Below are 16,656 nucleotides of genomic sequence, written 5' to 3'. Positions count from 1 at the left end.
GGAAGGTGCCGGGATCAGTCACGGAGTCCCCCATCGTCATTGTCCCACATCAAGTCCTCAGGGAAATCGGGTAAGTCGAGGCACAAGAACAAATCTAAGAAGTCAAAACATTCTTCAACTTCTTGTCTGACGAGACGACATAGCATCAATGTTCTAGGCCTCTCTCTAGGAGCCTGTGCCTGGGCCGACTCCACTCCTCCCCGAGTTTCCGGGACCCGGAGCGACCCCTGCCCAATTTAAGGAGTTGTATGAGGCCATTCGCCTATTTTTGGGGCAATCGGACACTGCTTGAGCGCCTTCCGGCCCCGCAGAGTCAGAAGGGGCCCCTTCGGGTTCCGTGTCAATGGCTTTGGCCTCTGCGCAAAAGGGCACCCATGGATCTAAGCCTGGATCCTGACAAGCGTTGGTCGTACCACCCTGATCTTCACCGACATTAGCCCCGACGCAGATGCTTTCTGCGCCACCCACGCCATCCCCATTGTTTTCCCAACTCCTACACAGAGCTGAATGGGTGTCGTATGACGCCAACGCCGGCAGGAGCCTTGCCTCCTGTGTCAGATCCTGAACTCCTTTCTATTGGCATAGTTTATGGTGAAGAATGGGAGGGGTCGCTGGACCCTTTAGAATACCAGCTCCAAGATTCTATCGACTGGCATATAGACTTGGGTGAAGCCAGTGGACTGGATAGTTCTCCAGATACGATCTGGAACTTCCTATTCTGTGGTGGTGAGAAGAGCAGCTGAGGTCCTGGACCTTGAGTTGCCTTCTGTGGCTGTCAGGACTAACCTCCCGACAGATGTGCATCCACCTGGAGCTTCCTCCTCTGAACCCCTGCTCCCATTTAATGAGGCCCTCACGGATGTCATACTGGGTACCTGGTCCAAATCCTGCCAGGGCCTCCTGTAAACAGGACAATTGTGCACTGCCATCTCTCCTCCATAGGGGATCCAAGTATTCTGACGCAACACCCCACCCCTGAGAGCTTGGTTATCCAAGCCTCCACTTCCCAGAGAGCGCTCCCTGACGCACCCACGGACAGGGAATCTAAAAGGATGAATACACTTGGGAAGAAGAGTTTTTATTCTACCATCTTTGCATTGCAGTCTGTGAACACCGCATGCCTTTTTGACCATGCTGTGGGATACAGTTGCGCAAGTGCTGCCACAGGTCCTGGAGGAGGCCCGGGCTGTACTCTCTCAGGCGAGTGCTTAAGGGAGAGATGCAGCAAAATTAACGATCCATTGCAGACTGGACTATAGGTATAGTGGTTTTGTCGACAGTGGCCCTAAGGCGCCACACCTGGTTGAGGACGTCTGGCTTTTCAAGGGATGTTCAAGCCAATTTGATGGATATGCCCTTCAAAGGCACCCGTCTGTTTGAAGACAAGATAGACTTGGCACTTGAGTGCTTCAAGGATTCTCAAGCTACGGTCAGGTCCTTGGGCCTCAGGGTGGCCCCTTGGCCCCCTCAGTCTACCTTTCACCTCTTTCGTGGCTACAGAAGCAGCTCCCAACCTCGTCCATTCCCAGTGAGCCACCGTGCTACGCATGCTGCCCAGAATCCGCGTGGCTGAGGGTGTGGGATCCACCGACCTTGTGGATCAGGGAGCCAGTGTGCCACCCCTCCCCCCGCAGCAGCTTCCAAACCTTCCATGTCTCACTTGGTCCTTCTCCAAGAGGAAGTTATGACTCTCTTGGCCAAGGAAGCCATAAAGAGGGTTTCCATGCCAGAAGTAGGTTGTGGTTGCTATTCTCACTACTTTCTGGTATCCACAAAGGACAAGGGCCTCCACCCTATCCTAGACCTGTGGTCCCTCAATCTTTTCCTCAGGAAGGAGAGGTTCAAGATGCTCACTCTGCTCAGGTTGTATCTGCCCTGGACCCGGGGGACTTGGTGGTAGCGTTGGAGTTGCAGGATGCGGACTTTCACATCCCTGTCCTGCCTGCCTACAGGCGTTATTTGCAGTTCATTGTAGGCCATGAGCACTTTCAGTTCACTGTGCTTCCTTTTGGCCTTACCAGTGCCCCTCGGGGTTCACCAAGATAATGGCGGTGGTCGCAGCTCATCTGCGCAGATCAGGGGTTTCAATTTTCCCCTATCTCAACGACTGGCTGTTGAAGGCAGGCTTGCCCCAGGCTGTTGTCTCCCACCTCCAGACTGTGGCGGACCTCCTGCATTCACTGGGGTTCACTATAAACGTGCCAAAGTCACACCTAAATCCCTCTCAGACACTCCTTTTCATCTAAGTTGTTCTGGACACAGTGCAGTTTAAGACTTATCTTCCCGAGTGGCAAGTCCAGGATGTTCGGGCTATGATACCGATGTTTCAGCCTCTATCCTGGATTTTGGTGAGAATGACTCTGAAGCTGCTGAGCCTCATGGGCTCCTGCATCCTGCTGGTGACACATGCCAGGTGGCATATGCGGGCTCTGCAGATGGACCTGAAGTTCCAGTAGGTGCAGCATCTGGGGAATCTTTCCAATATGGTCCAGATCTCAGAGGGAACTGCGAAAGATCTGCAGTGGTGGTTAACGAACTGTGATTGGGTCAGAGGCAGATGCCTGTCCCTTCCCCAACCAGATTTGACAGTAGTGACAGATGTGTCTCTACTGGGATGGGACAGCCATCTGTGAGAGGTGGAGATCAGAGGTATCTGGTCTCCAGCGGAGTCCGGACTCCACCTAAATCTGTTGGAGCTCTGTGTGATCCAGCTGACATTAAAGGCATTTCTTCCCTCTAGCAAGGGAAGGATGGTGCAAGTGTTCATGGACAATACCACCGCCTTATGGTACTTCAACAAGCAGAGTGGGGTGGGGTCATGGACCCTTTTTTAGGAGGCTGTGCGCCTCTGGACGTGGCTGGAACAGCAGGACATTTCCCTGGTGGTCCAACATCTGGCGGGATCTCTGAACGCCAAAGCGGACAAACTCAGCTGAAAAAATCCTAGTGGATCACGAATAGCATCTCCATCCGGAGGTGGCGCAAGTTCTCTTTCAGCAGTGGGGAGAGCCTTGATTAGATCCGTTTGCCTCCGCAGAGAAGGCGCAATGGCAGCAGTTTTGCATGTTTGAGTTTCCAAGGCGCCAATTGCTGAGACGCTTTTTCTCTTGCATGGAACTCAGGCCGCCTTTACGCATTTCTTCCCAAACCACTTCTGCTCAGAGTTCTCAAGAAGATCAAGAACGACCGGTCCCAAGTAATCCTTGTGGCTCTGGATTGGGCATGGAGAGTCAGGTATCCTGAGCTGCTGAGCATGTCCATCGATCCTCCGATTAGACTGCCCGTTCGGGAGGTTCTTCTGTCGCAGCAGCAGGGGAGGGTTCTGCACCTAACCTATCTACTCTCTGCCTTCTTGCGTGGAGATTGAGTGGCGACAGATGACAGCCTTTGACCTTCCTCCTGAAGTCTGTAACGTAATCTTGGCAGCCAGGCGTCCCTCCACCAAAACTGTACACACCTGTTGTTGGAAAAGATTTGTGGCATGGTGCACAGACAGGTCTGTTGACCCTCTTTCTGAGATTCTGTTGTTTATCCTTTCCCTGGCACAGCAGGGCTCTGCTATGGGCACTCGCAAAAGTCATTTGTCTGCAATTTCTGCTTTTTTTAGATTGCCTGATCAACCTTCCCTGTTTAAGTCCCCTATTGTACATAAGTTGCTCACAGGTCTTACACATATATTTCCTCCATCCCCATTCATTATGCCCCAGTGGGATTTAAATTTGTATTTGACATTTCTGATGTGCGCTCCTTTCGAGCCTCTCCACTATTGTCCTCTCAGGCTTCTCAATTTGAAAACAGCCTTCCTTGTGGCCATTACACCTGCCCGCAAGGTGAGTGAGCTGCAAGCATTGTCATCTAAGCCGGCCTACCTTTCCATCTATCCTGACAAAGTGGTGCTTCACACTAGGGCTTCCGTTCTGCCAAAAGTGGTTATGCCCTTTCATGTAGGCCAATCCATCACCTTGCCTACTTTTTACACACCCCACAGCCTTCTAAGGAAGAAGAGACTCCACCGCCTGGACTCAAAAAGAGTGGTAGCATTCTATCTTGATCGTACAAAATAGTTACTGATGAATGATCAACTCTTTGTCGGTTATGTGGGTGCAAAGAGAGGTCGTGCAGTGCAGAAGCGGACCATCTCCAAATGGGCCGTACTCTGCATCAAGATCTGCTGCGCATTGGCCAAAAAGCAACCCCCTGAGGGTTTGCGTGCTCATTCTACCCAAGCTAAAGCTGAAAGTACCGCTTTAGAACACAGAATTCCAGTCCTTGACATCTGTCAGGCAGCAGTGTGGGCATCTCTACATACCTTTACAAAACACTACTGCCTGGACAATCAGGACCGTAGGGATGGGCACTTTGCCCTTCCGGTCCTGCAGGACTGTCTAGTATGATCTTAGTTCGCAGACCCTCTACCGGGGATGGTGTTTCTTGGATATGTATTCTAAGGTAAGGAATCTGCAACTAGAATTCTCTATCAGATGAACAAGTTACTTATCTTCGGTAACGCCTTATCTGGAAGAGACAATATCTAGTTACAGATTCCTTACCAACCCATCCATCCGTCCCGTTCTGCGAGCTGATTTCTAGGGGCAGGGACTCCCCTTTCAGGGCCTTAGTTTAGACGCACCAGTTGTCAGTGTCCTTCATGGCTCTGCGCTTTTGGCATAAAAAGTCATGAAAATAAACTGACGTCAGCGCACCAGGTTGGTGCCTGTATAAGAACCGCGGCGTCTTATCTGGTGCAGACGACACCCACAATGGATGCGGAGGTGATTGATGCCACCGAACGGCAGGCAGATGTGTTGCTCAAGAAAATTCTCTGGATCCATTCTGACACCTGAAGGTACTACTAAGGTAAGGAATCTGCGACTAGATATTGTCTCTACCTGATTAAGCATTACCGAAGGTAAGTAACTCATTCATCACCCTCATTATCCTTGGTTTGAACCATTTCCTGTCACCCATTGATGTCATGTTCATATTTCTGTTCAGTTTCCAATGTCTTTCGAACATTATTCAGAAATTCTATCAGTTAGCCCGATTATTGGTGCTTAGCTCTGTTTATTTTCACTTGCTATGAATTCAACTCATCTGTGACCCTTGAGGTACATGTTTCTGCATTTCTCGCTTGTGGGAGTACACATCCTTCTCTTTCTGTGCAGTTTTCACAGGCATGCAGCCTCTAGGTTTGTAGTTGTTTGCAGCATTCACCGTATCCCTCTGTCTAATTCTGCTTTCATCTTCTGACAGGCAACAAGTGGAACTTCAAGAAGATGGTGAGCTTCCAAGAGATGCTGGACACCATCCGCCAGAAGTGGCCGGAGCTAGAGAGGCTTCCAGAGGAAGCCTCTAGCACTTCCAAGGTATCTTCTATCACTCTCTTATGAATGACTGAATATGTCTGAATATATTACAGGATCTGAACATTCCCTCAAGAATGTGGTTTGATCATCTGGTACAGGAGAGTGCTCAGAATCGTGTGATGTTGAAGTGCTTTGATCATGGCAAGGGTTCATTTCATGCATAAAAATGTGTGTTTTAGTGCTGTTTTCCCTGACACGAGATGATCAGTATACCTCGTAAGTGCTTTCCCTTTGCCTCTCGCTGACGACGTCTACCCCTCCTGCCTCTTCTCTCATCGCTCTCTCTCTGCCAATCTGTCTTGTCACACGTGTCTTATTAACCCCACTCTATTGGTTCCATAATCATCATAATTGCTTCCACAGTCTCTTCGTTGTCTTCTGTGGGGCATTTGTGTATTCATAGATTCACCTTGAGTCTCATTGCTGGTAGCTAGATCCCTACAACATGCGGTAAGGTTCAGCGACGTACAACAACCTTCCTCCCATCTCAGTGACACCGGTCTCTCAGCTCTGGAAATGCATTTATCATAATGACAGCTCCTTATGGCCCATACATTATAGGCATCGATCAAGGACTAAATGATGCGCTGCATAGAAGCCCTTACCTCCGACGTATGTATGGACACAGAGCAGTGAGCAGGACTGAGGACACAATCCATGGGAAGAGCACCTACATGCCTGAGCAATGCAGCAGGGATGGAGAAATGGCTCCAATACCAGTGTTTGCAGCCTTTGGGCCTGATTGAGATCTTAGCGGATGAGTTACTCCATCACAGCGGTGACGGATATCCCGTCCGCCAAAATATAGTTCCCAAAGGATATAAAAGAATTTATATTCCTGCGGACAGGATATCAGTCACCATCATAACAGAGTAACTTGTCCACCAAGATCTCAGTCAGGCCCTTCGCCGAGAGGCTTACCGACCACGCGCAACGCCTAGAGTGAAGGGACATCTTCTAATAAAAGTTAACAACTTCCGTGTGGCATGAGAAATAACTGGTGTTACTTATAACAGCTAATTAGTAACAATATGCACTGTGAAAGGGGGTAATAATTTGAAAAGGGCCAGGAGCAGTATAAGAGCTCTTTGTAACATAGACAGTACAATTATGATTACTAGCACTTTCATTATTACTAGTTGGTTTAGTATCATTCCAGGTAAGGTTAGTACTCCGGTCAAGGAGTACCAGTAAACGTAGTAATATTAATACAATTTCTAGGACTATCAGCCGAAGTGCTTTTAAAAGTGTAGTCTACATTTGCTGAGTAATTAATATTCACATTAGTTATGGTTTTACCATGACTAGCAGAAGGATGTGAGGTAGCATTAAGAACAGTGATCAGTGGTTGGATGTGGTTACTTGTAGTCGACAAGTGGATCTACCATTCCCTTGAGAACAAACTATTCTACTTAATTTCATCTAACGCTTCCCTATCACAACGTACGTTAACATGCGTAGGCCTATTACATAGTCATTGTCATAGTCTGGAAGTAATACAAAGAACCACAACACAAGCACCCATGATAGGAGAAGTTGTAAAACTACGATAGTTATTCTATAACTTGTACCACTTTTACATATCCTCAACCCCTCTCCTAACTAAGCACATCTGGACAAGCAGTGTTCCAAGCTAAAGTTATGTTTCTGTTTAAATTGTATATAACTACTATTCATGCATATTAAAAGTTGGTTTCATGGTTTTGCTGTCTGTAAAAGTATATATTATGCAACACAGCACATTTTTCTTTTGTGTTTTCAGTTCGTAATATAGAGGTACTTCTTTTTGTTCATGTTTTCAAGTTTTTTAATAACTCAGTGTGGTTTTAAAGTCCAAGAACTGAAGATCCGGAAGGCCCAGTCAATCAGTGAAATTCGATTAGTATGAAACTCTGATGTCTTCTGTTAGAGGAGAGGTCAGTGCGATTACCACTGGCAGTACTGTTCCTTAGTGTGAATGACATGACTAGGGAGCCCTCTAGAATACTTTTTTCAGGTGGATTGTGAATGCTTTGAGTCATAGGGTCAATTGCTAAGTGTGTTCTACTAGTCTGTCCTCTCTAATGGGGTGGGAAATCAAGCTTTCTCTTGAGTGTCACCTCCATGCTTCCATATGTGTCTTGTGTCCTTCTAGATAAGTTAATAGTATAGATACATATTAATACATACATTTATACATAACATACATGCGCACAGAGAGCGATTACGATCTCAGTCTACAGTCCATCACCGGTCTCCTCACAATTTCAGACCTTCTAATAGCCCAGTTGAAGAACATCATTTCTACAAATTATTCATGTATTGGTGCATCTCTACTGAATCATTTCCACAATCCGCGGGATGCTGCAGAGTGCAGACCGCGTATGTTAGATGGGACAGCGTTGCGGAAGCCAGTTGCTATTTCCTGCCAGTAATTTACATAGTGTCCTTGTCATCCTCGATACGCTTCCGTTCCCCTGGCTTAAACTAGAAACCCTTCCAAACTTAAGGGTCACAGTCACTCCTGTGAGATGAATTATGGGGCAGATGCCCAAGTGCCTTCTTCCCCTCACAAGTGTTACGTAGCGTGGAGATCACACCCTTGATATGAGCTGTACCGTAGCATCCGTAAATTCTGCAGACGTCAACAGGATCCAAAGGGTTCAAGTGATTTCTCGGTCAGTTATAGACTCCCCGTTGGTAACTTGGGCCAAGCAGCATTCTATTATTCATACCAAACATTGGGGTACATGTGCAGTAATTGGCCATAATAGCAATATAGTTAAGAGCAAAATGCAAAAAGACCCAAGACCTATTAATATAAAAATACATTTTCATGAATTCAAAACAAATTTGCTTTCCAGAGTGGCCACAAGGCGGTTGCAGTTGAATAGTTTTTGGCACCACAATGAAGCTGTAACACGCATCAACTTTTGCGTGTGGAAAAAGATGGTTGAAACGAATCCTCCATGATCCGGTCACTTGGAGCAGTACTGTCACGCTCCACATGAAACAGAGGACAGATGTTAAAGCATCTTTTTCACTAGTCCTTTAAACAGTCTGTGGCTTCCACTTGCTGGATCTCTCTTACATTTTCTGTGTTGACTCCACAGCAGAATGGTCCAGTTTCATTCGCTCCTGGATTCTGTGCATTAGGCAACAGCCTCCTTTATCTTTAGAATGTGTAACACCCTCCAGCCGGAGAAGAGATGCTCCAGCGGGGCAAGCAGGGGCAATGCCAAGTTGTAACTGGGCCAGTAATTTTCTGCACAGGCAATGGGGAACAGAGGAAAGTTCCACTGGGAGGCACAGACATTTTTATCAGGACTTCACCCCTCCCTTTGGCTCTGTGAGTCAGTAGGAGATTAGTGAAGCTAGCTCTGGACAAAATGGTGGACTTGGAGTTTCATGGCAAAGGCTAGAGACCACTTTCATCAATGCTCAAATAAACTTGTAGGAATTATTTAGTGCAGTATGCCGTAAAATCTTATCTGTTCCCGCACTAGGGTTTGACGATTAGTGATTCCTCTTATCCCCCAAATCCCCCTCACATCAAACCAGTCAAGTCCTATACAGTACAAAAAATTAAATGTAAACTTTTTTCTATGACCGATCTTGAACAGTGTGATACGTTTCCTTTTCTGGGAGCGTTCTTTGTGACAGTAGAAGTGTGCAGTAGTTCCAGACATCCAACCTCCCGTGTGGTGGACCCTTGCTCCAGAATGTAGTATTCTCTCCTCTTAACTCCACCCTGGCCTGAAGAGTTCATCCCACTAAGATTCACAGGAAACCTTGTCCTTTAAGCCTCCATTTACTCCAGGCCTACGGTGGTGCTTACCTCTAGAGAGCTTCGGAGGATCCCTGTACTCAATAGGAATGAGCTAAATCAACATGATGTCACACTTGTAGCCCTCGAGGAGTGCTTACTCGCCTCTTTCCTGGCTGTTGTGTGGCTAGATCTTTAAAATCTCATCTTCACTGAACATATTAACCGTGTTATTTCAGAAAGAACTGTGTATGTCTTTGGAATGCTTTGAGCTAAACGCAGGTCAAATTCATATTCCTAACCGGTCAGAAGAGTTACAAGTAAGACACATCTGACTGGGCTCTCCACCTATGGGGCTAACACTTGGTAGCCCCCAACAGAAATGATAGAAGAGCATTGCCATACATGGGCCAAAAGAAATTTGTGTAGTCCCAGAAATGCATACTCTACTCAAGGGACCCCTTATCCCATCTTAAATCTGAAAGGGGGTCTAATATTTTTCATCAGGATATGGAACCTTTTATGGTTGCCAAAGCTCTAAGAGCTGTTCCCGCACAGGCGTCTGGTGACGTCCCACGGCTGGATGGGATTCTATCAGACCTGTTAATCTCAGTAATCTGTTTGATTATTCATAATGGCATTAGCGAATAGTATAGTACATTTGTGGGTAGTGCCTTATCTTGCTAAGGTGCAGAAATCGTTTCTCTTTATAAGAAGAATAGTAAAAAAAGATCCCATGAACTACAGACAGATTACTTTAATAGATAATTTGCAGAAACTCTCTCATTGAATGGTTCTACACTGCCTTGAAGAATTTGTCTCATCAAATAAGGTTATTTCACAGGGATGTTAGCACAAGTGACCAAGTATTTAGATTGTTTTGTGACTGAAATTATGTAACATAAAGAAAGAATGCTTGTACTTGGAGGATATAAAATGCACTTTCAACAGTACGCCTCGTGATACAGTCTACTTCGGTTAATCTTGACTTGATTAACATTGTGATCTGTCTGAACACAAACTACGTTGCCAAAGTTAGATGGGGACTAAAGGTGAAATGACAAAGCCATTCCATGTAAAGTAGGAAGTACTAGAGGGGTGTGTCTTAGCTCCAGTATTATTTATTTTATTTACTAATAGGATGGTCAGTTTGCTCCAGGATGCACCTTTAGTTTGGGTTCAGAGAGCTTTTACTCTCTTCTTTGCAGACAGCACCTTACTAGTCTCCCATGCACGATGGAGATTCATAATGTACTTGAGAGCTTTCAGAATTATTGTAATATCCAAGTCCAAGTTGGTAATCAGGCAACAGCAAAATATTTGGCTATTAATTCCCATACAAATGTTGGTGGCAATTATTTTGAACAATCAGAGACTGGAGTGTATATCTGTCTTTGACTGTTTGGGTGCCAGATGTTGTTCCAACATGAAATGGGATTGTCAAGTGTGTGAAAGTAGTATTCTTTTGGAACAGAGATCTGGCCTTGTTAGACAATTTCCAAATATCATGGTAGTTCCATTGCTCCAGTAGCCGCAGTCTATAAAACTCAAGCACTTTACAAACTTGGATTAGGAGTCAGATTTGGGGGCATTGTAATGTAGAACACCTCTGTAAAACTAGGAGAAGAAGCTTTTATAATCGTTGTTTGGTCTCCCCCAAGGTACTCCAGTAATCCATTATGAACTAAGATTATTTCCCATAGATGGTATCTTACGCTTAAAAACAGTTCTCTCTTGGTTTTCCTTTCACACAGTGTGGTGGTCATTGTGTATAGAAAAGCGCTGTTGATGTTCTCGATAGTAAAGACTGTAATGAGTTTGAGTGGGTTAGGTGGGGTCCTCGTCGGTCGCAATCTCTTGGGGCGGAACAGATATGGAGCAAGCATCGGAATCCAAGACCAGCACCACCAGCTTGTAAGATACTCTCACTATAGAGGGCAGAAGCAGGTTGACCTCAGTCTTGTCTGGGCAGAATGACTGACTGAGAAGTAGCTCATGCTTAAGGATGGACCTGTGGGCAAGATCTACCTGGATTTTGTGTAGCCACAGTACAATAAAAGGCTGACTTTACAGTTTCGCATTGGCACACTCCCTGCAGCTCGGCTAACACAGTCATGGGAAGGTGAAACCCCATCATCTGGCCATTGATTCTTTTGCACCTATGGACCAAGACTGAAGATCATGTTTTCCTTTTCTGCTCATTGTATGGGAAATATTGGAAAGGGTTCTTGGTCCAGTGGCTGAAGACCGTAGAGGTCGGGCGTTAGGAGAGAGTTCCCAGATTGTATAAATCTATGTGGAACCAAGTGGGGGTTTTTGTTATCTGCAAGTACCTGTTGTTTGAATGGAACTTAGGAAGAAATGTATTCCTTTGTAGTTTTTTGGTATTAAACATTGGCAATATTGTTTTGAGTAAATTATAGTTTTAGTGGATTCATTATATTCCGGTTGTTCCTAAAGTTTGACAGTGTGCTGATAAACATTTTATGCTTCCCTATTGTTTTAAAATGTATATATTTATTGCTTGCATGCATTTGTATGTGGCAAGGGAACATGATTCCAAAATGAGCGTAATTTGCTTAATTTGACTTTGACAAATCTGACTCTGCTTCAGCCCTGATTATCTGTCTGTTGCCTACTTAGTTTTGATAGCACCTCTAAATGACTGATTCAGAATGACTTCACAGTGACGGGGTTTAATGTGTTTTGCACTGAATCATGTCCTCTAAAAGCACAGCTTATGTTAAAGGTGACAGTGGAAAGTTCTCCCCCTTGATCCCTCATATCTGCAATCCAAGCAACTGCACCCAGACAGGTGAACTCCAGTGTCACAGTTATGGTAACTTGGAATGACAGCACATGTCCTGAGCTGGAAAATGAAGTGAACAGTGGCGGTGAAGGTGGATTGTCTCACAGTTCCTTATGGAGACTTAGGCCGGTTCTCATTCGATTTCCTTGCTGCGCCCAACCTCCTGCGGCTCTCAGCAGCTGTCCGCAGTGCTTGCGTGCAGTGACTGCATGGGTGTTTTATTCATGTTTTGCAGCCAGTTCAGTTCGGTTGTGGTAGAAGGCTGCACGTGGCGGGTCTTGTAGGGCATTAGTTTTGGTAGTACCACTGTTAGTAGCATCACCACAAGTAACTTCTTTCAAGCAGAATGTGAGGAATGCTTAGCACATAAACAGCTGCATGAGCTGTAATGCACTGGGATGCGAGGATTTGTATTGCACTTCTGCTGCAGTAGATGGACTGTGACGTACTACAGTGGAATGGGATATCAGAAATAGAAAAGTACCCTTAAAGCAAGATACGCAGTCAGTCATTAAACTAGTAGTGTCCATGTGGTAGTGCTAGTTTCCTTGTTACTACTAAAACTATTGGTAATAATGGTAGGAGCAGACCTATTATGGCGCTGGTGCCAGCAGCATCACTGGGCTTGTACTGGCTCCATCACCAGACCACACACTGAGCTTGATCTACAGTTCAGAAACGAATGTGCTGGCCTGATGTTGGGCACCTAGTAAACCTTGCAGATAATTAGCCCTGTCTGCATCTGAACGTATTCCTGCACGTCGCGGGCCCTGAGGGGTGACCACATCAACTTCAGCCACAGTTGTTAGGGATAGATCATTGCATCCATCAACCTCTGAGAAGAAGACTCTTTGGCCCACCCTCTGGTCCTACGCCTAGTGTGGAGACAGTTCTTTTTTTACAGCAATCGTCACTACTAGGAGTAGTTTGGCTCCTCACCCACTCATGATTCTTGTTTGTTTTCGCTCCTCAAGGCTTTCAAGGTTCCCGGTTTCCTTGGAGAAGTCGGGTTCATTACATCCATGTCTGAACACTTCTGTGGATCGTGCAACAGACTGCGAATCACAGCAGATGGAAACCTGAAGGTAAGAGACACCTGGGGCGGATGTCGTTTCAGCTAATTTCAAGGTGGATTGAAATTCAATTACATTTATTTTCGTCTTTTAGTAGAAATCTGTTACTTCTCTAAACAATTAACCTAAGCAGTGAAAACTGCAAGTTGAACAAAATACCCGATTGCTTTACTTTTGACCACTGACCTATAGGTTTAGTCAGTGAACAGTGCTGTGCAAAAGTGTTGCCGTATCTCCAGGCAATCTTTAAAATAGTTTTCGCTTTATTCAGGCAGATGGACATTTGCCACACAAAGGTTTGTGTCTGATCCATTAATTAAGTGTTAGCAGTGCAATCACCAGCTAAGTCTGTAACCTGCGGTGGTCTGCTTGTCCCTCACAAGCACCTCAAAGTCAATGTGGCGGTGTTCAGGACTAGTGGTAAGGAGCTCAAGGCATGTTTAACACAGAGAGAAATCTGAGCCACCTTGCTTCGTCCCTTTTTTGTGCTTGCCTTGTGTACGTGTCTGCAGGCTTATTGGGCAAGTCCCATGAACGAAGAGGATCCATGTCAGAGGGTCCGCAATGCTAGACCCCTCAAAGGGTATTGATGGATCTTACTGTTGACTGTGTCATAATCTGCGGATAGTTTAAGGTGGATTAGGGCTACAGGATGGCCCTGGTGAGGAGAGGTGATGATCTGAATCCTGGCTTATGGCACTGGAGATGTTTGAGGGCTCCAGTTGCTCATTTAGTTTTCAGTGACATTGCTTTCCACAATTGTGTTCATGTTTGGCATTTGCGAGGACGGGGTCATTGATGCCTCAGGAATTGGGGTGTTATGGCATTTGTTAGAAGATGAGGTACTGTATCACTGTGGATGGATTCTTAAACACTTGATAGTTTCTTGAGATGAGGTTTTAGAATAATTCTTCCAGTCGCGCTGTAGCATTGCAACCGTCTTACAGATTGGAAGCTTTGATTTTAGTCTCCACCACCTTGACTTGGATCGTGCTCTTCAGCTGAAGATGAGGGGAGCAGTACGGCTCCTCGATCAGATTCTCACGGATTTTTGTAATCTGTGATTGGAAGGCAGTCTGAAGATACTCACAGTTCTGTTTTGGTTTTCCAAGATGCTTGGACTGTCTTCTCTTCCGTGGGTGGAAATGGATCACCATATTTTGGAGTGAGTGCCGAATACTCCCCAGTTCCTTAAATTGTGAGTAAAGACTTGTGCATTCACTTTATGTCTTCCAGACAACAGGAGGAGGACACTGACGAGGGAGGGGGGGATCCCTAATTATTAACTTGTGTTTTTTCTAGGAAGGGGAGCACTGCTGTTCACCTTTTCCCCGGGTGCCTGTCTGCATTCAATCAGGGCTATAAGCCAGTAATGGCCAACAGAGGCAAGCCTCAGATCCAAGTGCGGTAGAAATATTAAATATACAGGATAAGGAGAGAGTTGAACGCAATGCCAGAAGGACTGGGTTAAGGAATCTGGGATCAAATCAGGCAATCGGAGGCTGCACAGAGAAATCTGGTCCCCAAAAGGAAAGAGATGCACTGTGTGGCCTGTGAATGCACTCTTAAGTGTGCTTTTTTAACGTAATGAGTAAGAGCCTGATTTACATTTTGGCAGATGAGTTACTCCTTCACAACTGTGACGGATATCCTGTCCGCTGAAATATAAATCCTATAGGAAATAATGGGACATATATCGTGGGCGGACGGGATATCTGTCATCGATGGGACAGAGTAACCTGTCCGCCGAAATCTAAATCAGGCCTCAAGTCATTGATGCAGCACCTTGATTCGATGCTTCTCTAAGAAGATTGGAGGGTATTTTTTGTCAGATTATGTGCCTTGTCTCAAGTAAAGATGCCCGGTGGGTCCTGATCCAGCTCTTTTTGTTCCCTGGATATCAGCAGGACTTAGCCGCACAAAGCATTAGTGGCAGAAGCTAGCTACCAAAAACGCGACCAGAGGTGACTGTAGTCAAAGGTATAAAAAAACCTCAATCTGGTGCCGGAGGCTGTCGTCCCGTCTCCCTCCTTGACACGCACTCAGATTCAGAGCGAGGACGTACTGTACCAGCGGCAGGAGTGGGGGCTGCAGAGCGGGTTTAAAGGGGGGGTAATCCTACAGAAGAGCTGCTGCTTGCAATTGGTGATTGTTAAATACGTGATGCACATAAGAGGGTGATGTCATGCAGGGCGTGTTTGAACCCTTGGTAGGCTCCTCTGTGAAGGCATCTCTCTGACAAGGAGTGGATCTCTCTCTTGTTGCATCAATCCCAACGGTTTATAGATAAACACTGCTAGAGTGGGGTTCGGTTAGCTGGGTCAACTTACCACAAGCTTCCCTGTTTATCAGGAGAGATTTTTCCCCTTCTTTGCTCAACTTTTGTATAAACCTTGTTGTGGTGACTTGTAGAGGATAACTGTGGTTTCATATTTGAGAAAAGGGTTTGCATCGTGGCTAGTGTCGAAAGGCTCTTTAAGGCCTGGAAAAGTTTTGGAGGGTAAACTGCCTGTCGATGAGTACGCAGAGTCCAAGCTCATGGTTTTTGGAAAGCCACGGAAACCTGATGGCTCCTAATACCAGTTCATATTCTGGTCCCTGGCATTTTCTAATAGTCCTAAAAAGATTGCCACCTTATATAAAATATTGGTAAGGGAGTTTCTGGTATTCATTTCCACCTGGTAAGCATGGTTCCAAGAGCTTTACCGAAGACAAGGCAACGGATCACTGACAGTTCCAAGTGCTCAGCTATCTTGGAGGTTTCAGCCAGTCCCCAAGTGAGCTCTGCTTCTCATTGGAGTTTCTTTTCCGAGAACATGAAATTGGCCACAGGGTAGACTTGGAACTAAGATTACTATTGTGAGCTAAAGTGAATGAAGATTTGACAGAGATCGGGGGGGCTCCTAGGCTTCTGACTGGGACCTTCTACTAATATCGGGTAGCTTGCCCCCTACCAAGAGTCTGACCTCTTTCAACAGCTTTGGTGAGCACTTTTTTATTTTTATTTTTTTAAACTTAGATTTAGCATAGATACAGGTTTGCAAGAAATACCCACGTTAGAGATCCTTTGTAAGGGTTTGTTAGGATTCCTTATAACATTTTTTCTTACCTGAGATCCTGAACACCAAAATGTAGAAGATTAAGAAGTAAATCTCCTTCCGTGTAATGGCCCATCTCACCACTAACATAGGCCTATGTGAGATGCAGATATGCTCCGAAAGCCCAACGCCCTAGGACCATGGGAGGAGCCTGGACACCAGCCTCACCCATCCGAGGCAACATAAGGAGAAAGGACTCCAACACCTGTGAGGAGGTAATCTTGTCCCAAATTAAATGCAGATCTGATTTTATTCCCCCAGAATTAAGGCCTGAGATGCGTTGGAGCGATTCATCAACACCAATGCTTCTAATATGCCCCGGTGGGTCTGTTGCATTAGCTGCAGTATATCCAACATCGAGGCTTACATGGATGGACCGCTCAGAAAAAACTATTGGATACTTTACATGCCATGAGCACAAATTATTCAGAACCAATTAAAGAACTATTTAAATCCTTCCTGAAATAAGCGGGCTGATGATAATTTCTAGATACTTAAAATAACTTTACCTGCACACCTCTTCAGTCTGACTACAAATAATGAGAGAGGCAGGAATCCTGGTCCT

The 16,656-nt window shown here is 45.7% G+C and overlaps 1 protein-coding gene across 2 annotated transcripts in view; it reads left to right on the top strand.

The window, feature by feature from the left end:
* The window catches only part of MOCS1 (molybdenum cofactor synthesis 1), a 320,779-nt gene that overhangs the window by 206,567 nt on the left and 97,556 nt on the right, over positions 1-16,656 (top strand). For both annotated transcript variants that reach the window (XM_069236336.1, XM_069236337.1), the window contains exons 7-8: positions 5,254-5,366; positions 12,895-13,005. In XM_069236336.1, the coding sequence (XP_069092437.1) occupies positions 5,254-5,366; positions 12,895-13,005 (224 nt within the window). The remainder of the gene's footprint in view (positions 1-5,253; positions 5,367-12,894; positions 13,006-16,656) is intronic.

The sequence above is a fragment of the Pleurodeles waltl genome, chromosome 5 (assembly GCF_031143425.1).
Source record: "Pleurodeles waltl isolate 20211129_DDA chromosome 5, aPleWal1.hap1.20221129, whole genome shotgun sequence".
NCBI classification, from domain to species: Eukaryota; Metazoa; Chordata; class Amphibia; order Caudata; family Salamandridae; genus Pleurodeles; species Pleurodeles waltl.
The sequence above is the reverse complement of the archived record's forward strand: the minus strand, read 5'-3'. Positions and strand labels throughout refer to the sequence as shown.